General features: G+C 43.5%; 1 protein-coding gene across 6 annotated transcripts in view; it reads left to right on the top strand.

Moving 5' to 3' along the window:
- Positions 1-22,565, top strand: part of PRMT8 (protein arginine methyltransferase 8) — a 95,005-nt gene that overhangs the window by 30,410 nt on the left and 42,030 nt on the right. For all 6 annotated transcript variants that reach the window (XM_082042968.1, XM_082042969.1, XM_082042971.1 and 3 more), the window contains 2 exons: positions 13,180-13,365; positions 21,881-22,036. In XM_082042968.1, the coding sequence (XP_081899094.1) occupies positions 13,180-13,365; positions 21,881-22,036 (342 nt within the window). The remainder of the gene's footprint in view (positions 1-13,179; positions 13,366-21,880; positions 22,037-22,565) is intronic.

Raw genomic sequence — 22,565 nt, 5'->3', positions numbered from 1 at the left:
CAAGGGGAAGGGAAAGACTAACTGTAGTTTAAGTCAGTGCTATTCCAGCAACCTTCTCACTCTGCTATGCCAAACCTGATCATGAGAGTTGGAACTGGTAGTATGAGTTTGGCCCCTGAGCAGCTGAATGTAGCTGAGTATTGTTAGTATAGGCATACTTGCCTGATGGGATATTAAAATACAAGTATCAGTGCAAGTAGTAAGCATGTAATGTTAACAGTTTTCACTACCAAATACAGAGATTGCAATGAATGTCCAGGAATCAAATTGGTACAGTTTATTTTTAGATTACTTGAGTTTGTGAGCAATATTTTAAAATCAGCTGGAAGACCTGATGCATTCCCCTTATGAAACTCCTTGAAAGGCAAATCAGAAATAAAATGACACTAAACTTGGAAAATGGCTTTATTTCCCAGAGGCTATGGCCTCATTCAAATGGAAAATGCTGCTATCAGATTCTCCTCTTGTGTAACTTTCAACAATAGGCAAGTAATAGACATACCTCAAACTTTCCCTCTGAACTAACACAAAAGCTAAGCCTTTAATAGCCCTGTCAGAACAACAGGCTGTTTCCCCATCTTGTATCTGTACATCTTGATTGCTTCGGTTTAGAGAGCTCTGGATGTAGTGCTGCAAAGAGAAGAGATCTGTCAAAACTCTTGAAAACCAGAAATCTCAAAAGGAATATCTGGATAACTGAATGGAAGAGAAGGAATAGTATTCCACGGTGATCGTCAATGTCAGTGCTCCCTGGCCTTCAATGGCTATTAGGTGCACTTCAAATTTTGATAGAACTAATACCAAATATGTAACATATGGCTGGGAATAACATTCTTAGCTCTCACAGTTGACCTCAGTTTTTAATTTTAAATTCCCATTATGATATCAGAATTTCACCCAGTCAACATAAACAGGGTGAGGACCACTCGTTAAGGCACCTTCCTGTTTTTCACTACTGTAATATCTCAGCTTCTACCAAAGGAATGAAGAATGATTAAATTAAATTAAATTCTCACCATCTTTGGTCAGAAAAGGAGAGGCTTAAACCAATACGAAGAATTTTTTTTTACATCATTTGGTTTTATTTGTTTTTCATGAATCTTTAAAAGGGATGGGATGCCCCAGTGGAAAGCAGGAATGTGCAGTGTTACCATGTCAGACATAGCTGTAAATCTTTACAAGACCAGATGCTGCAATCTGGGAGAGCTTCTGGCCTTGTGAGGCTGCTGGTTGCAGTTTGTGCTCCTCTGTGATCTACACATCAGAACCAACTTTCCAGACTGGATTCTGGAACAGAAGAAAGGCTGCTGTAACATACAACAACCAAAAGGCTCATACTGATTAGCAAGGCACCAAATTTGGAAGAGCTGTATTAGAAAGTATGCTGTTCCTAACTGTCCTGATATATATGGTAATAAGACAGAAAACACTGCGAAGTCTGAAATGTCTCTCAGAGACACTATAGTCCTGATGGTCTGGCCTGTATTTTGCAGCCTGCCAGTTTTACTTATACATGTCAAAATAACCAGGGTGCTTGAGTATATCCTCCTCTTCCATTCCTGATTGCACTGAAGAACGGAAACGAAATCATAGAACATCACGCCACAGAACAGCACATCTTACCTCCTTCATGAGTTTTAAAACTCATATTTAATATTTAATTCTTTACCTTTCAGATTCTTGACTTGTGTGACAGAGACCATTATACTGTAACAAATCCTATGATGTATATTTGGAGGGAACAGCATAGCTATATGCGGGGATTCATTTTCAGATTATTGATTGTAGTAACTTAGTCTCTACTCCATTAAATGAAGGATGAATTTAGCCATCTACCAGCTGTACTTCACTTTTAATATTATCCACCAAAGGGCAATGGCTCTACAATATGATACCCCACTGAGCTGAAGCTGTGAAACTCTGACTTCAACAGAAGCAGGTTTGAGACTTTGGCCAGCACTTGAGACTCAACTCCTCACCGTGCAACTTAGCTCACTCCTCATGACACTTAGAGGGCTTCATACAAGCAGATGGGCAACAGACTCTAGTGACAGACCATCTGCTCTGCACAACAAAGTACAGGTGAAAGCACAAGGCATTTCTCCAGCTGCTCCTTGTAACAGGGATCTTGTAAAGCAGCAAGGTGTTGCAGTTAGGTGTGTGACATTAAATCTAAACCAATAACAGACATTAAGTCTATCACATGCCAAAGACAATAAAAATGTAACCTTGTCCTGAAGAAAGGTGCCTTTCAGCACTTTTAAAATAATTATTCTCTATCCTTCCATGAGGTACTTTGCAAAGAGTAAATTTTAGTTATTATTACAGTAATAACATTTCTCCCTTATTTCCTTTTGTTCTATGCTGAGCTAGGACTGTTAATGCCCTGTACTGGACCTTCTACTTTACACGCATTGCAAAATCTCCATCTTTATAAAAAAGAACACAATTTAAATGTCAACATCCATAACTACAATTTATCACTTGCTTTTTTCTGCTGTACTCAACCTGCACTGTAATGTGCAGCAAGCAAGCAGTCAAGAGGATAGATTGGATGAAGAGTATTTTTATTACCTGCGCAGGCACATAGAATGGTCTAGAACCATTTAGACTTTTATAAATGCTACAGACATTTAAATGTACTCCCTTCCTTACATTCTGTCATCTCCTGTCCTATCATTCAGTCCAATTCAGTTACATGTAGCTTCAAAAGCTTTTCATTACAGAGTGGCTTGTTGTGTTCTTCTCACGGTGTGCGGTTTTTAATATCATGAAAACAGATTCTGTTCCTATTTTATGTACAAATCTATAAACCCAAATTTATAACTGTCACAGTTAAGCCCCAGAGCCCCCCAGTCAGCAGCTAAAACCTTCCCCCACCCCTGGTAGGATGGGAAGAAGAATCAGAAAACAAAGGCAAAACTTGTGGGTTGGGATAAAAACAGTTTAACAGAACACCAAAGAAAAAAAAGAATAAGCAGTTACAACAGCAATAATGATAGAACCTGCAAAAGCAATGGTTAAATGGAACAACTGCATCCATGCTGCGGTCCCACCACATGGCAGCTCCGCCGCAGCAGTAAGCAGGCTCCCACCGCAGGTCATGCTAAAACTCTCCTGTTGCCTTGGCCACAGCTCACGCTGAAACCACTCCCCCCCTGCCCCGAACTGCAACTCATGCCAGAAATACAAAAGCATCAAACCATGTGGTCAAGAAGGAGCTGACCCAGGCCACACCCCTGGCTTCTCACCTTTATACCTGAGCCTGGCCTTATAAGGTATTGAATACCTGGATGTCCTGGCAATGTAGAAATGAATCCCATCTTGACCGATCCAGCACATTCCATCCTGTATTCTATATTATTTATGTCATGCTCGGGTCCTACATGTACCCATATGCTTCAGCTACCTACCACCCTAAATACATATGCGCATATATATGTATACACATATACACACAGATATTTTATCCCTTAGTTTATGGCATAGTCTCATTCCTTTGAAATGTTCATTGAGTCTGTGATTTTGGACTCTGTCTATCAGGACAGGCAGGAAAGATGGAGTGCCATGTTGGACTGTTGTATTGCTGCATGCTGCATCTGGAACGTGTAGTTTGTGCTCACGGTTTGCATGTCAAAGGCATTGATCTCAAGGAGAAGGCTGGATACCAGTTGTTGGAAACAGCTCTGGTTCCATTCTTCATTAACCTAAAAGACACTTACTGAATATTGTATTAAGCAGCAATTACTGTCATAAAATTCACATCATGGGAGTATGCTCGCCCAGAATCAAATCCCCCTGAGGTACACATTGGACTCCTCCATCCCTTAGCATTACCCACCAAGTGCACCCAGGTCCCTGAGCAAAAGCAATCCCATGGATGGGTTTGCCTTTGCCCAAAGCAGGAGTAACACTGACAGTTTTCCTCAACACGTTCTTGATTCGCATCACAGGGACTTTATCCCCCACTACGGTGCATGGAGCAGGGCGAGCTCAATTGGAAGATTCCCTGGTGTTAACTCATCAGGTGGCCTTTGCTGAATTTGAATCCCAGTTTCTAAAAGTTCCAACACCCATTGATCTTAGTGTAGTCTTTAACAGTCCGTTTTGCTGTTCAATTTTCCTGAAGGCTGGTGCATGAAAGGGGATGTGATATACCCACTCAATGCCATGCTCTTTGGCCCAAGTGTCTATGAGGTTGTTCCAGAAATGAGTCCCATTGTCTGACTCAATTCTCTCTAGGGTGGCATGTCACAAGAGGGCTTGCTTTTCAAGGCCCAGGATGGTGTTTTGGACAGTGGCATGGGGCACAGCAAATGTTTCCAGCCATCTGGTCTTTGCTTCCATAGCACTTGCCGTGTCGGGTTTGTGGGTGTGTAATACGGTCAATCTTCCAGGCCTGCCCGCATTTAGACTTCAGCCATCAGCCCCCATACCACACAGGCTTTAGCCACTTGGCTTGCTTGATTGTAGTGCATGTTTCACAATTGTGAATTACCTGTGCACTAGTGTCCATGGTCAAGTCCACCCTTCAATCATGAGCCCATCTATATGTTGCATCCCTTCCTTGACTTGAGGCATCATGGGCCACCTGAGCTATAAATAATTCACTTTTGTGTTGCCAGTCCAAATCTACCTGAAACACTTTAATCTTGACAGCTTGATCCACCTGATGGTTGTTTTGATGTTCTTCAGTGGACTGAATTTTAGGCACATGGGCATCTATGTGGCACATTTTTACAGACAAGTTCTCTAGCTGGGCAGCAATGTCTTGCCACAATTCTGTAGCTCAGATGGATTTGCCTTTGTGCTGCCAGTTGCTCCTCTTCCACTGCTGTAACCACTTCCACAGGGCATTTGCCACCATCCATGAATCAGCATAGAGATAAAGGACGGGCCATTTTTCTCATTCAGCAATGTCTAAAGCCAGCTGGTTTGCTTTTACCTCTGCAAACTGACTTAACTCACTTTGTACTTCAGTGGCTTCTGCGACTCGCCATGTGGGACTCCATACAGCAGCTTTCCATTTCCAATACTTTCCCACAATATGACAGGATCCACCAGTGAATAGGGCATATTGCTTCTCATCCTCAGGTAACTTATTACACAGTGGGGCCTCTTCAGCATGCGTCACCTCCTTTTCTGGCAATACTCTGAAATCCTTACCCTCTGGCCAGTCTGTGATCGCTTCTAAGAAACACTGGGCGATCAAGGTTCTCCATTCAAGTGTGTTGCATGATTAGTGAGACCCACTTACTCCACATGGCATCAGCTGCATGATGAGTAGAGGAGACCTTCCCTTTGAACATCCAGCCCAACACCAGCAGCTGAGGTGCCAGGAGGAGCTGTACTTCAGTACCAACCACTTCAGAAGCAGTTCGAACCCTTTTGTATGCTGCCAATATCTCCTTTTCAGTTGCAGTGTAGCAGGCCTCAGATCCTCTGTATCCCCAACTCCAAAACCCCAGAGGATAACCTTGAGTCTGCCCTGGTGTTTTCTGCCAAAGGCCATTCTCCCCAGCTGCAGTGTAGAGCACATTTTTAACATCTTGTCCTGACTGGACTGGCGCAGGAGCCATGGCATGGACTATCTCCTGCTTAATTTTTTCAAAGGCTTGCTGTTGCCTGGGGACTAACTTAAAATCATTCTTCTTCCAGGTCACTTGACAGAGAGGGCTCACAATCTGACTGCAACCTAGAATGTGCATTCTCCAAAAACCCACAACCTCCAAGAAAGTCTACGGTTCCTTTTTATTAGTTGGTGTAGACACAGCTGCTATTTTGTTGACCACACCCACTGGAATTCAAGGACATCCGTCCTGCCATCTTACTCCTAAAAACTGGATGTCCTATGCAGATCCCTTGGCCTTACTTTGTTTTATAGCATAACTGGCTTCCAGAAGAATCTGGATTATCCTCTTACCTTTCTCTAAAACTGCTTCTGCTGTGTCACCCCACATGATGAAGTTGTCAATGTACTGCAGGTGTTCCGGAGGTTTGCTCTGCTCCGGTGCAGTCTGGATCAGTCCGTGACAAACGGTGGAGCTCCGTTTCCACCCCTGGGCTGTCAGTTCCAGGTGTACTGGATGCCCCTCCAGGTTAAAGCCAACTGTGGCCTGCACTCTGCTGCCAAAGGAACAGAGAAAAATGCATTAGCAATGTCAGTTGTCACATACCACTTGGCTACCTTGGACTCCAGTTCATTCTGGAGCTCTAGCATGTCGAGCACAGCAGCACTTAATGGTGGTGTGACTTCATTCAGGCTGCGATAGTCTACTGTTAATCTCCCCTCTTCACTGGGCTTCCTCACTGGCCATATGGCACTGTTAAAGGGTGAGTGACTTACTGATCACTCCTTGGCTCTCCAGTTGACGAATCAACTTATGGATAGAAATCAAAGAGTCTCGATTAGTGTGATATTACCGCCAGTGCACTGTTGTGGTAGCAATTGGCACCTGTTGGTCTTTGACCCTCACCAGTCCTACAACAGAAGGGTCCTCTGAGAGACTGGGCAAGGTAGATAGCTGTTTGATGTCCTCTGTCTCCACAGCTGCTATGCCAAAAGCCCACCAGTACCCTTTTGTGTCTTAAACTACCCTTTTCTGAGGCAGTCTCTAACAAGGATGTATGGGGTATCTGGGCCAGTCACAACAGGGTGCTTTTCCGAGTCCTTTCCAGTCAGACTCACCTCAGTCAGACTCATCCTCCCTGGATGAGGGGACTGAGTGCACACTTAGTAAGTTTGCAGATGACACCGAATTGGGTGGGTGTGTTGATCTGCTGGAGGGTAGGAAGGCCATACAGAGGCATTTGGATTGCTGGGCTGAGGCCAGTTGTGTGAGGATTAACAAGGCCAAGTGTCAGGTCCTGCACTTGGGTCACAACAACCCCAGGCAGCACTACAGGCTTAGGGAAGAGTGGCTGGAAAGCTGCCTGGAAGAAAGGGATCTGGGGGCATTGATTAACAGCCAGCTGAATATGAGCCAGCAGTGTGCCCAGGTGGCCAAAAAGGCCAATATCATGCTGGCTTGTATCAGGAATAGTGTGGCCAACAGGACTAGAGAAGTGATCATGCCACTGTACTCGGTGCTGATGAGGCCCCACTTTGAATACTGTTTTCAGTTTTGGGCCCCTCACTATAGGAAAGATATTGAAGTACAGGAGAGAGTACAGAGGAGGGCAACTAAGTTGGTGAGGGGCCTGGAGCACAAGTCTTATGAGGAGTGGTTGAGGGAACGGGGGCTGTTTAGTCTTGAGAAAAGGAGGCTGAGGGGAGATCTTCTTGCTGTCTGCAGCTGCCTGAAAGGAAGTTGTAGCATGAAGGCTGTCGGTCTCTTCTCCAAAGTAGCAAGTGATAGGAAAAGAAAAAATGGCCTCAAGTTGCACCAGGGGAGGCTTAGATTGGATATTAAGAAAACTTTCTTCATGGAAACATTGTCAGGCATTAGAACAGGCTGTCTAGGGAAGTGATGGAGTCACCATTCCTGGAGGTGTTTAAAAGGCATTTAGACAAGGTTCTTAGGGACATGCTTAAATTCTAGAGTTAGGTTCTGGTTGGATTCATTTATCTTGAGGGTCTCTTCCAAACAAAATGATTCTATGATTCAGCACCTAATACAGTCAACTGTTGGGATTCCCCAGTCACTCCAGAAATGCTGATGGATTCTGCTCCTTCAGAGTTTGATGGAATTAGAGTACATTGGGCCCTGGTGTCCACTAGAGTCTTGCACTCCTGTGGCTCTGACGTTCCAGGCCATTGAATCCACACAGTCCAATAAAACCAGTTACTCCTCTCCTTCACCTGACTGGAGCCAGGGCCCCTCTAGTCCTGGTTGTGGTACTCATTGCCCCCTTTTTGCAAGAACAAATCAGAAGTCCCTTCAAGAGGGTCAGAAGCAAATTCAGCTCTTCTACTATATCTGCGGAACTGCCCGCAGGAAACTGGGACAGCATTTTTCCTGGCATAATCTCTGCTAGAGGTTGTCTTTCCTTTCAACTCATGTACCTGTGCCTCTAGGACTGAGGTAGGTTTCCCATCCCACCTCCTCATGTCTTCTCCATGGTCATGCAGGCAAAACCACAGGGTGCCCTGTTTTGTATAGCCTCTACATTCTCTCTCAGTTGGAGATATGTTCATTCTGAGTAGCTGAGACCCTAGGCCATACAGGTGGGGAGCGAAACTTGTCTTCAAAACGCTGGAACTCTCGGGATAGTTTTTCAGTTAGCATGTCTGGCAGTTTCTCCACAGCCAAGATGCAGGACTGCAGGGAGGAAGATAGACTTCCCTTGTATTGCCAGAGGTGGCCAGCCAGTTCATCCACCATTTGTCCCTTGCCTTCTTTCCAGGACATTACTGCCAATTAGCTAGCATAGGACGATGGTGCACTCTGCAGGAACTTTGGCTGCATGGGTTGTGTGCACTGGATTCCGTCGGGATCTGTGGGTAAATTGTTTTTATTGATGTCATTATAAATCACCTCCAGCACAGCTAATTCCCTCAAGTACTGCATAACTTTCTCCATGGTAGTCCACTTGCCTGGGTGGCAAGTAACATCTTCCTTGAAGGGGTACCTTTCCTTCATGCCTGAAGGAAGTTGCCCCCAGAGGCTGAAGGTTTGCACCTTTTTTCCAATTGCCTTGTCAATGCCCCCTTCCGCAGACAGGGATTCTAGTTGCTCAGCTTTCCTACTCTCTAATTCCAAGCTACCAGCCTTGTTATCCCAGCATTGGATCAGCTGAACAACAATGTACTCGCCATCCCAGCGGCTGAAATCCTTTTGCATATCTGGCAGCTCACCTGGGGATAGAGATCGGGTGATTATCTCTGGTTCTGCCTCCTCCTCCTGTTCTTGTGATGGGACTGGGTCATCATGTTCCCTCACTAAGTGAACTGATTTCTTTGTGTATTTTTTTTTATGGACAAGGGCGACTAGTACAGACACAGGTTGGTTCTCTGATTCAGCTGAAGCACCTGCTTCCTGGGTCTGGGTAGCCACAGTGCCTGTCACTGGGGTCTGAGTAGCTGCAGCATTTGGCACCAGAGTGGGAGTAACCGTAGTGCCTGTCACTTTGTTACCCCCCGGCTTTGCCCTGGGGGTGCTGCATGATGTTGAGCAGTGTTTGATAGATACTGGCCAGCGCCCAGCACAGTGCAGTAAGTTGTGCTTCTTTGGAATAGCCAGAGCATTTTCCTTTTAAATATTCTATCACCTCATCAGGGTCCTGCAGTTGTTCAGGAGTAAAACTCCAAACCATCAGACGTGAGAAATTCTCTAGATACCTGCCTGTGTTCTCCCCCAAGCCATTCCACCCATGACCATCCAACCTCAGGGCAGATCTGTGAGCAATATTCTTAACACATCCTTTTGTAACCCTGTATATGACCCGACACAGATTTGGAAGACATAGCAACAATAGCATGCTAGCTTGAATATTACCAGGGTGTTCAAAATCCTCAAAAACTGTTGCACCTAAGCCGGAGGAGAAAACGGAGGTAAAGAAGCGGGGGAAATTGCCCTGCCCTCTGTCTTCTCCACAGACTGTGTACAATTACCAATCAGTTCAGAGGGATGGCACCCAAGGTACAGAAATATCGTCAATATCTTATAAAAATACCAATAAAGATGTGTAAGAAATTAAATCACTATCTCATAGGTTGATATCATACAGGACAGCAATATGATCAACCTAATCTTTTTCCCAGATGTAATAAAAAGCCCCACAGGGAACACATGTGGCATATAGGAATTCAGATGACACAGCCATGTGAGCAAGTAAAGAAACATTGTGACCACTTAACTAATAGAGTAAACTTTAAGACACTCTGGTCGGCTCTGTCCTTATCCCAGCCCTTTTATTTGTCCTGGCTGGCTCAACAGAAAGGGTGGTTGTAGTTTAGCCCCAGCCTCCTGCCAGCTGTCAGCTAAAACAACCCACCACTCGCTCACCCCTCTCCTGCCCTCGGTGGATAGGAAGGACAATCAGAAAACAAAGGCTGAGAAGGAGCCCACCAGAACCACCAGCACAAGAGAGGTCATGCCCTGGCTTCTTGCCTTTATACCTGAGCTTGACCTTGTAGGGTATTGAATACCCAGATGTCTTGGCAATGTAGGAATTAACCCCATCTTGATTGATCCATCACAATAACCTATCCCATAATCTACACTAGCCTCAGGTTTATAAGTTTATCCTGTCATTGCCACCTATGTGTCCTGCATAGTACAAATATAACAAATATAACTGTCCATGTCTTATTGTTAGAGAATAATATGGGTAGAAAGAGAACATGAAAGGTAGATCAGGCTGCTAAGGACCTTCTCCAGCTGAGTTTTGCAATCAACAAGGTTGGAGACCACACAGACCCTCTAAACATTTGTTTCAGTGCTTAGCCTCTGTTAGGGGGAAGAACTATTTCCTTATACCAAACTGGAGATTTGCTTCCTTAATTTGTGACCTCTCACTAAGAAGATTCTGGCTTTTCCCCAAAGAGTGTCCCCATTAAGAATCTTGACAGGATATCCTGGCTCAGATCCACAAAGCTATCACAGTTCTTACCTTGTATTTACATTTAGATATCTGGATTAATTTTTAACTTTCAAATGAATAACAGACTTGCAAACCTTTGTGATCTTTGCTGTCCTTCTTGCTACTCTGTGTTATTTCTACAGCAGTCTAAATATGCCAGCCGTGCCCCTGTCATACTGAAGATCTGCTTGCATCTTTTGCTTTGACTTGCTGAGGATTTGGACACTTAGTGTATAACCAAGATCCTTGTATAACTGCTCAGTCTCAGTTTTTCTGGACAGAGGCTTTATTTTAAAGTGAACAATAGATTTCAGAACATGCCTCAGTGTTTTCACAATATTTTTACTATCATCATTACCTTAGGTAAACTCGCATGTAGCAGTTGTAATGTACTCTAAGCTATACTTGTCTGTAAAGGACAATTAATTTCCTGCTGATAAGAAATGGACAGGTTTGTCTATGACAGTTTGATCTGGCATTTCAGATGCTCTGTGTAGAAAGTTCAGAGCAGCACTTTACTTTGAACTGGCTGAAAAAAGAATAGCTTCAAAGTAAGCAGTTTTAAGAATCAGTTCTCTCTCCCAGTTTTCTTACATAGTCTGTCTCTGACTAGATTTGCAGTTTTAGAGTTTAGAGAGATTTGCAGTTGCATTGAGCTCATAGTTATCTGCAATTTAAAATAAAATGAGCCTAGTTTTTATCAAGCAGAAAGTAGATTCTGCTTCAGATCCTGCTACTGACAAACTGCCTATTTCATCCTGATTTTTAAAAATACTACAGTATAAAGCCTCCATTGAGAAAAACAAAATCCACAGTGAAAGGCAAACATTCTTTTACTGGTCCTGAAAACATGTACCTAATGCAGACATATATAACATCCTTGTCTCCAAGCAGTTGAATGTTTGTCTCATCTGGTCTCAGTTGGAACACCTTCCTTACTGGCTATTTTGCACTTCTTGTGAACTTCACATCCTTAGCATAAAAAGGTTTTTCCATGAGTCTTTGTAATCCAGTAGACAAATACAGAAAGGACTACAGGGCAAGGTAACTGCAAAAATTTGATAATGTGTACACCAATGGAGAAAAATGTTGGTATATAACCTCAAGCATGTAATTGAAAGTATGAAGATTAAATCTGGAAGGCTTGAGCTGTCAAGGTGTCTCTTGCAATGAATGGGCAAGGAGATAGTTTCTTAAGATAAATTCCTGCAGATGGACATTTTAAAACTAGACAGGACAGAAATACAAATACCAGTTGGAAACAATTGTATTCTGGGTGGGAGGTGAACGGGGTCAGGTAATAGAGTAAAAAAATCAGAAGTAGAAAAGACACATAAGTAAAGCGCTTCTGGATCTCTATGGATGAAAGGTGTTACAGAAACATAAACCACTAGTATTAATGTTTCACAGATGGACCAAACATACCATCTAAAGATGACACATTTAAATCTTTAATTGAAGAAGGGAAAAAATGTGGGCGTTTTTGTGTGTGGTGATTTTTTTTTAATACATATATTGAAGTAAGCTGAACTAAGCTAATTGGTGCTAGAACTAGGTTAATTGATGCTATTCAGAGAGAGTACAAGGGATTAATGGCTCATGGTATCAAGCTATAGGAGACAGAGTGAACTTAATGGAAGTAGCTAGGAGAGGCTCAGGCAAATCTAGTCCCCACTGGGAAAATACTAAGTCCAAAATTTTTTTTAAAAGTACAAGAGGAGGTGATGTATTTTAGGTAGGATTGTCCTTCTTAATATATGAAGCTCTTGATTGACATGTGAAGCTGTAGCATCTCACTCAGTCTTTCTCAGTTTTCAGCATTTTGCTTCATGTTAGGGATGAAAGATGTAGATATACTTATGGGCCAAACCATGTTTGTGAAACATTCTTTCTTCTGCCTTAGGTGCTACAGGTGTCTGAGTGAAGGGGATGTGAGCATTCTGGCTCTATGGTGTTGGAGATGCAATATACAAGGAAAAATGAAGTGCAATGGGCCAGGGGGTGTTGGTAACACATAGCTCCTGCATCTCCCAACACTGGGAAACTAAATTAGGGGATCATATATCCCTCATGGCTCCCTACAGTGCTTTCTGGACATGCTGACTCTCAACATCAGATACTTTCAGATACTGTGAGCATTCTTATACCTATCTCATCAATACAGTCAGAAACATTACCTGACAATTAAGAATCAATTGTGAGTCCTGTCCTTCTTGTTGGCAACACTGTGTCCAAAATCATTTAATTATGAGCTCTTCTTTGCAGGAGAACTTTTTATTTATTACAACTTACCTCTCACAAAGCTGTAGCAGTTTGACAGAAAAAGACACTAAAGAAGAAAACCTATCTCTTAACTGCCTTGTGTTAATGTTTGGAGTCACACGCTTCAGCCAACACCAATAATATGCTGTTACTTTGCACTGATGTAGGTATCTACAAAGGAATATCAAGGAAAATGCCATTAAGGAAATTTTCCAAGACAGTAAATAAATTAAAGAGCCAGGAACAGAAGGCAGCCTAAATTTCATTTATGATATCCCATGTGTCTTTGGTCTTACTATCTCCTAGATAGTCACAATAATATCACTATGCTAGACATAGAGAAAAATGTTTGCTTTTAATGATCCCTCTTAAAAATATTCCATGTTCTCCTAGGTTTGCCCTATCCCATCCCAGCCTCCTCAGCCTGCTGTTGTTCCAAAGCCAGTTCAATCTGTTATACATGTTCCATTGCAACCAAGCTGCCCAGGCCGAGGCAAGATGGCAAAGCTCATCAGTCCAGAAGAGATGACATCCAGAGATTATTATTTTGATTCCTATGCTCACTTTGGAATTCATGAGGTAATATTTTTTTTTATTTCAGTAACTATTATTATTATTATTGTTGTTGTTATTTTCTTTGATTTTTTAAGTTATGTATCCCTCTCCCACTTGCTTACAACTGTATTCCTCTGCCTTTCCTCAGGAGATTGTATTGTCTGGTTAAGTGCCAAAGATATCACCTGTACTCAAAACCTCTGTGTCCCTTAGAATCTTACATAGATATGTTCTATACAGAGCTCATATTAGCTATCTGTACAGTGGCGATCTTCATTAGTGCATCAATTTAGTGCATTTATGAGAGTTGCATACATGGAAAATACCTAATTGCTAAGTTAGGTCTTTTGTTCTCTTGCATATTTGAGCACAGATGCCAACAGAACAGCTACTCAACTGACATGAGAAGTCAAGTAATTTCTTGAACTCCTGGCATGTTACTTAAGTGCACAGGCTCAATATCCTCCAGTAAGTACACTTCTGGAAAGAATTCAAAATACATGGTGGACCAAATTTGCCACCAAAAAGTTGACTGTAGACCAGTTCTAAAGATGACACTACTATCTTAAATTTATGTGACCCAATAAGATGGGATCTTAAAGACTAGGATGCAAAAGGCCAGCAATGTGAAAACAGTGGCACTTTTCACAAACCACACAACAAACAGAATCTATTTCCATTACTCTAATAATAGCTTGTGGACATATACATAAACAGAAGATTTCTATCTGCCAGTTAAATCTTGCCAGTGTAGCCTTCAGAAATTTAATCCAAGAATGGAAGACAGAGGAACAATTGAGTGAGAAGTAGACAGAAGAGAAATATTGAAGACACATCAGAGACCTCAAATTAGATTGAGATCCTGATGGATGGATGCATGCAGCTCTATAGGTCTCAAGGAGTGCAGGGAGTACCTGCAGCCTCTTGCTGAGACTGGGAAGTAGGACGTTGCCTCCTTGCCTGCACCAAGTCTGTACTGGTAGACGATCTGTGGCAAATAAGCAAAGGAGCTGCTAGAGGAGGTTGGCACACTTCACTGCATCAGGGACATGAGAGACTGACTGGATTTTCTTCAAGATCCTGAATATACAAGAGCCTAAATTCCCAACTGTATGGAAAAGAGGGGCGGTCAGAGTCTCTACTTACCAGGTTTGCAAGTGGATACTTCTCTGATCGTGAAGCTGGAAACTTGTGATGTCTGGCAACAGGAGGAAGGCTCCTGATCCACCTGGAGACCTCTAGCTACAAAATAGGTTCAGTGTCTTCATTGTAGATAAAGGGCAGGAAATTCTGTACAATGAAGCATCAGAACCAGCTGGCCCTGAGCCACGCAGAAGCACTGGGAGGAAGCAACAAGCGATAGCAGCGGAAGTCTCACTCCTGCTGTGGACAGGGTCCCATATACTGATCTGACCTGCTGGTCTAGGCATATGGGTCTGGGATATTGTGGAGAGGCTTCTGACATTTTTCCAGCCTGTAGACCAGCCTTGCTTTACTAATGCTGCTACTCCACAAAAGCACCAATGAGATCTGGAGCATATGAAGTATGACTACACAGCTCTTAGGATGGTGATCAACAGCAAGGTGTGCCACGTGTTTTTTTACCTTAATTCTAACAGTGCAAATAAAGACTTGAGGAGAAGTGCTTCTGCGGGTCCACAGCTGATTATGCAACTAGTGTCAATGACAAGATTTCAGCTTTTATGTCTATGAGACCCGCTTTGAGATTAAGGCTTGTTAGAAAGAGATGGAATCCACCTGACAAACTAGGCCAGAAGCATCTTTAATAAGAGGCTGGCCCACCTGGTGAGGAGACCTTTAAACTAAGAATGACAGAGGAATTAGATGGTGACCCAGGTGACTGCACATGGGGAAGTAGTGGGCTGAGTTGGTAAGCAAAAGATACAGAGTGGTGCGGACAAGACTTCATAGTCAGTTAGTAAAACAGAGCAGAAGGGGCCCACCCCAAGTGTAAGCACACAAACAAGGAAGTATCATGATGCTGTATTATGAGGGAAGGTCTCATAGATTTTCTGGAAAATCAACATGACAGAGAGCCTCTCTGCAGTGTTTGTACACTAGTACATGCAGCTTGGCGAATTGAACATGAGGAATTAGAAATGAGTGTGCAGTTGCATGGCTACAGAGATGCGGTGCTCACATGACTGGAATGCCACAATAGCTGGATAGAGGCTAGTTAGGAGGGATGGGCTGGGAAGGTGAAAAGGGAGATAGGGCAGCTGAATGCATGGCGTCATGTCCGCTGTGGGACAGATGGTGTTTTAGCTGAGAGCTTTTGGGTCAGGATTAAACTGCAAATCAATATTGTTGACATTGTTGGGGGTGTCTGCTACAGACCACCTAATCAGGATGAAGTAGATGAGGTCTTCTTCAGACAACTGAAAGAAGTCTCATATTTGCATGAGAGATTTTAGTCTATGGGAGATTTTAATCAACCCAACATCTGCTGAAAGGCAACAAACAGGACATAAGTAATCCAGGACATTTTTTGAATGCATGATGATAAATTCCTGGCACAAATGACCTGAATCAGTGTGGGGGGGTGTGGGTTGTGTGTGATGGTCCACTGGTCCTGATAATTACTAAAGAGAATGAACCAGGCTTGGCTGCAGTGAGCATGAGATGGTGAAGTTCAGGATCCTGAGAGCATGGATGCTTTCTCAGGATCTATGCTATTTGTCTTGTTGACAACACTGGGTTTCAGAACAGCAGTCTTCATCCTTTTCAGGAATCTGCTTGGAAAAAGCTCGTGACAGATAGTCTTGAAGAGAAGAGGGGTCCAGGAAAACTCACCTCCTCCAAGAATGGTTCATCCCAACATGCAGAAAGTCAAGCAGCAGTGGCAAGAGGCCTGCATGAACAAACAAGAAGCTTCTGAGAAAATTCAAACAAAAAAAAGAAGCATACAAGAGGCAGGAGGGTCAGGTGACTCGGAAGTAATTTCAGGGCCACAGTTAGGAAAGATAAGTTGTATCTGGACAGGAATTTGGCAAGGGATGGGAAAGGTAACAAAGCAGGTCTTCTCTAGGTGTAGTAACAGCAAAACGAAAACTGGGGAGAGACTGTTGCTGAATGAGACAGTGTTTCTGGTGACAAAAGATATGCAAAATTGCTTCCTATTTCTCTCAATCTCTCCTCACATAAGCAACAAACAGGAGGAGCTGGAAGCCATCGTGCAGCAGAAAAAATACAATATAGTTGCCATCATTGAAACATGGAGTGCTGCATTAGATGGCTATAAACTCTTCAGAAGGGATAGGCAAGGAAGGAGAAGAGGTAGGGTAGCCATGTATATTAGGGAGTGTTTTGATCGTCTGGAGCTTGATGAGGGTGAGTGCCTATGAGTGAGAATTAAGGGGAAGGGAAACAAGGTGGACATCCTGGTGGGGCTCTGTTACAGACCACCCAACCAGGATAAAGAGGCAGACAAAATATTATATAAGCAGCTGGGAGAAGTCTCTTGGTCTCTAGCCCTTGTTCTTGTACTTCTTCAACTTACCCAATGTCTGCTGGAAATACAACACATCAAAGAGGAAACAGTCTAGGAGGCTCCTGGAGTGTATGGAAGACAACTTCCTGACACAGCTGGTCAGGGAGCCTACTAGGGAAGATGCCTAACGGACCTGTTGTTTCTGAATAGAAAAGGACTCATGGGTAATGTGTCAGTTGGAGGTCGCCTTGGGCATAGTGACCATGAAATTATTGAGCTTTCTATTCTTGGGGAAGTAAGGAGGTCAGCAGAACTGCTATCTTGGACTTCCAGAGGGCAGACTTTGACCTCTTCAGGAAACTGGTTGACAGAGTCCCTTGGGAGGCAGTCCTGAAGGGAAAGGAGTCAAGGAAGGCAGGTTGTCCCCATGTGCTGGAAAGTGAGCTGGCAGGGAAGAAGGCTGGCCTGGCTGAATAGATAATTGTAGCTGGAAGTTAGGAATAAAAGGAGAATTTATAACCTTTGGAAGAAGCAACAGGCTACTCAAAGAGGAATAGAAGAATGCCATGAAGTTATGCAGGGAGAGAATTAGAAAGGCCAAAACCCAGCTAGAGCTGAGCCTGGCTACTGCTGTAAATGGCAACAAGAAATGTTTCTATAAATATATCAGAAACAAAAGGAGAGGTAAGGAGAATCTCCATTCTCTGGTGGATGCAGGGGGAAACATAGTGACAGAAGATGAGAGAAGGGCTGAGATACTAAATGCCTTCTTTGCCTCAGTCTTTAATAGTCAGACCAGTTCTGCTCCAGGTACTCAGCCCCTTGAGCCAGAAGACAGGGATGGGGAGCAGAACAAAGCCAAATTAATCCAAGGGGAAATGATTAGCGACCTGCTACACCACTTGGACACCCACAAGTCTATGGGGTGAGATGGGATCCATCCAAGTGTGGCAAAGTGCCAAAAGAAGGATCCAGGGAATTACAGACCTGTCAGTCTGAACTCAGTGCCCAGGAAAGTCATGGTGCCAATCATCCTGGGTGCCATCACATGGCACATACAACACAACCAAGCAATCAGGCCCAGTCAGCATGGTTTTATGAAAGGCAGGTCTTCTTTAACCAGCCTGATCTCCTCCTATGACAAGGTGACCCGCTTAGTAGATGAGGGAAAGGCTGGGAATGTTGTGTACTTAGACTTCAGTAAAGCCATTGACACTGTATCCCACAGCATTCTCCTGGAGAATCTGGCAGATCAGGGTCTGGATGGGTATATTCTTCAAGGGATAAAGAACTGGCTGGAGAGCTGGGCCCAAAGAATTGTTGCCTACCTTGAGTTCAGAGAGGCTTTTGACTCCATCTCTCCCTACATCCTCATAGGCAAGCTCAGAAAGTGTGAGCTGGATGAATGCACAGTGAGATAGTTCATCAGCTGGCTGGATGGCAGAGCTTAGGGTGTTGTGATCAATGGTGCAGAGGCTGGTTAGAGGCCTATTGTTAGTGAGGTTCCCCAGTGGTCAGTATTAGATCCAGTCCTGCTCAACCTGTTCATCAGTGACCTGGATGAAGAGACTGAGTGTACCCTCAGCAAGTTTGTTGATGATACCAAAATGGGAGGAAGGGCTGACACACCAGAAGGCTGTGCTGCCATTCAGTGAGACCTGGACAGGCAGAGAAGAACCTAATGAAGTTCAACAAGGGCAAGTGTAGGGTCCTGCACGGGGGGAGGAATAACCCCAGGCACCAGTACAGGCTAGAGGTGGACCTGCTGGAAAGCAGCATTGCAGAGAAGACCTGGGAGTTCTAGTCAACAACAGGTTGACCATGAGTCAATGATGTGCCCTCGTGGCGAAGAAGGTCAACAGTATCCTGGGGTGCATTATGAAAAGTGTGACCAGCAGGGTCGAGGGAGGTTTTTCTCCTTCTCTATTCTGCCCTGGTGAGGCTGCATCTGGAGTACTGTGCCATGTTCTGGGCTCCCCAGTTTAAGAAGGACAAGGAATTACTGGAGGGAGTCCAGCGGTGGGCTGCAAAGATGATTAGGGGCCTAGAGCACCTTTCTTATGAGGAGAGACTGAGAAAACTGGGTATGTGCAGCCTGGAGAATCGAAGGCTGAGAGGGGATGTTATCAATGTTTACAAAAAACAGAAGGGTGTGTGTCAAAAGGATGGGACCAGACTCTTTTCAGTGATCCCCAATGATAGAGTGAGGGCCAACGGGCACAGATTGAAGCATAGGAGGTTCCTTCACAATATGAGAAACTTCTTTACTTTGAGGGTGAGAGAGCACTGGAACAGGCTGCCCGAAGAGGTTGTGGAGTCTCCTTCTCTGGAGACATTCAAAACCCACCTGGACACATTCCTGTGCGATCTGCTCTAGGTGAACCAACTTTAGCAGGTGGGCTAGGCTAGATGATCTCCACAGGTCCCTTCCAACCCTAACAATTCTGTGACTCTGTGATTCTGTGAAAGACTTGTGGTGAACGGAGTCAAATCCAGTTGGTTATTGGTTGCGAGTGGTGTTCTCCAGGGCTCAGTATTGGTGCTAATTCTGTTTAATCCCTTTATCAATGATCTGAATGACGAGATTGAGTGCACACTTAGTAAGTTTGCAGATGACACAAAATTGGGTGGGTGTGTTGATCTGCTGGAGGGTAGGAAGGCCATACAGATGGATTGGACCAGCTGGATCGTTGGGCCGAGGTCAGTTGTATGAGGATTAACAAGGCCAAATGTCAGGTCTCGCACTTGGGTCACAACAACCCCAGGCAGCACTACAGGCTTAGGGAAGAGTGGCTGGAAAGCTGCCTGGAAGAAAGGGATCTGGGGGATTGATTAACAGCCAGCTGAATATGAGCCAACAGTGTGCCCAGGTGGCCAAAAAGGCCAACATCATCCTGGTTTGTATCAGGAATAGTGTGGCCAACAGGACTAGGGAAGTGATCATGCCACTGTACTTGGCGCTGATGAGGCCCCACCTTGAATATTGTTTTCAGTTTTGGGCCCCTCACTATAGGAAAGATACTGAAGTACAGGAGAGAGTACAGAGGAGGGCGACTAAGCTGGTGAGGGGCCTGGAGCACAAGTCTTATGAGGAGTGGTTGAGGGAACCGGGGCTGTTTAGCCTTGAGAAAAGGAGGCTGAGGGGAGACCTTCTTGCTGTCTACAACTACCTGAAAGGAGGTTGTAGCATGGAGGATGTCAGTCTCTTCTCCAAAGTAGCAAGTGATAGAATGAGAGGAAGTGGTCTCAAGTTGTGGCAGGGAATGGTCAGATTGCATATTTGGAAAAAATTCTGCATGGAAAAGGTGGTTAAACAGTGGAACAGGCTGCCCAGGGAAGTGATGGAGTCACCATCCCTGGGGGTGTTTGAAAGGTGTATAAACAAGGTTCTTAAGGACATGCTTTAGTGCTAGAGTTAGGTTCTGGTTGGACTCAATGATCTTAAGGGTCTCTTCCAACTGAAAGGATTCTATGATTCTATGTATCTATGTCAGATGCTCCAATCCCTTAATCTTCTTCACGGGCCTTCACCGGATCTTCTCCAGCATCTCTTGTCCTGGAGAACCAGAACTGGACACAGGACCACAGATGTGGTCTCACCAGTGTTGAACCACCTCCATTGACCTGCTGGTGATGTTTTTTTTAGTGCATCCCAAAATGCTGAAAGGGCACATTGATGATTCATGTTCAAACTGCTGTCCACCAGGTTCCCAAAGTCATTTTCAGCAAATACTGTTTGCTTTCCAGACAGCTAGCCTTCAGTCTACAGTAGTGCATGAGGTTATTCCTCCCCATGTGCAGGACTTTGCATTTCCATTTGTTGATTTTATTGAGATTCTTGTCAGTTCTTTCTTCACGTTGTTGAGGTCTCCCTGATTTGCAGCACAATCACCTGGTGATTCAGCTACTCCTTGCAATTTTCTATCAACTGCAAACTTGCTGAGACTGCACTCTTTCCAATCATCCAGGTGTATTATTGAAGGTATACAACAGTACTGGTGCCAGTATTGACTCCTAAAGGGACACCACTAATGACTCGCTTCCAGGTGGACTTAGTACTTCTGATCACAACTCTTTTAGAGAGAGCACTAGTTCAGTCAGTTTTCAATCCACTTCACTGTCCATTTATGTAGTCCATATTTCATCAGTTTTTCAATTAGGATGTTATGGGAAATGGTGTTGAAGCTCTTGCTAAAATCAAGGTAAACAAGCATCCACTCCCCTCATCCACATCCTCATCACCATAAAAAGCTAGCTGGTGGTCGAGCATCTCCAAATCACCTTCTTGTCCTTAATAAGTTTGGAAACAGTTTCCATGAGGGTGTGCTTTGTCACTTTTCCAGTGTTGTTGGACTGTTCCTCTGCCTCTTTCTCTGCCTGATACAAAATAATGTTTTATGATTATAAAAATAGCTGATTATTCATGTGGGTATTGAATATATATCATCTCCTGCCAGGACAGGTAAGTAAGCAACTGATACGTGTAACAATCCAGTACACTAATGCTTCAGAGTGCTGGGCAGTGAACTGATTCTTTTTATCCTGAAATTCAAAATCTCATTTGCCTACTTGCTTAAACTATGATTGGTGGCAGTAGTATAAGGAAAAGTTCAGCCTTCTAGAACTAACAGAAGCATTTTGAGAAAATTAAAATGTGTATTGAATGGCCTCCACTTCTCTTAAAAATGGCACTTGGATTTTGACCTCAGTGCTCTTTATTGATATAATTTGGCTGATATATGCACATTTGAGAACAAGGTGTCAATGGAATTAAATGTGTGTACTGCTGCTATCAGTGGAGTAAAAATCAGAACTTGACAATGACAAATTAAAATAGATTGTAGCACTGAAGTAATATTTAGGGAAATAAAATTGTACAGAGGTCATCATGCTTCTTCTTAATAGTTCATTTATAATTAGCTAGCATTTTACAGTTGCTTGGATGTGTGCACCCTGAAGTACTTGAAAAACTCTTCAGGTTGTGTGTTAATAATGCTTAAATTATAATAAAGGAATGCATTCAGCAGCGGTGTTGAATGCATATGAATATTTCAAGTAACAGCACAATGCCTTTTTGTTTCATCACAGGAAATGTTAAAGGATGAAGTGCGTACATTAACATATAGAAACTCAATGTATCACAATAAACATGTTTTTAAAGATAAGATTGTCCTTGATGTTGGAAGTGGCACAGGAATCCTCTCCATGTTTGCTGCAAAGGCAGGAGCCAAGAAGGTTTATGGGGTAAGAAGCCTTTATCTTCTGTTTTAAGTTTGTGCATTTTGCCTGAGAATTTGGCTTGGCAATTTACGTTTTCTTACTTGTCTTGGTTTGAAATTCTCCTCTCCAAGCTCTTGTGTGGCTTGATTTACAGTGACTTTGGCAGAGTTCTGTTGCTTTCTATGACCTGCAGTAATGTGCCTTTTCCAAACTGAGATACAGTGTCTTCTCTTGTGTGGAATCTTTGGTGATCTGGTACATATCCACATTTCTTCTTAGCTGAAAAAAAATGTTAAACAGACTCACTCCTGCTCAGAGGTGCCAAAGGAACTAACTTGCTTTTTAAAATTCTTAAGTTCCGCAACTTTGTAGTCTTGGAAAGAAATTTATTTAATACAGTTTTCCCTGTACATTTCAACTCAGCAAACCATGCAAAAAAAAGCACGTGTATATTTTCTGTGCCAAAAATAACTCTTTTCAGAAGCAGAAGGGAATTATTACCTTAAATACACTGAACTTTTGGAGTGTGAATGTGCAGTTCTCTGTAGAAAAG

The sequence above is a fragment of the Streptopelia decaocto genome (genome assembly GCF_964273445.1).
Source record: "Streptopelia decaocto genome assembly, chromosome: 1".
Taxonomy (NCBI): Eukaryota; Metazoa; Chordata; class Aves; order Columbiformes; family Columbidae; genus Streptopelia; species Streptopelia decaocto.
The sequence above is the reverse complement of the archived record's forward strand: the minus strand, read 5'-3'. Positions and strand labels throughout refer to the sequence as shown.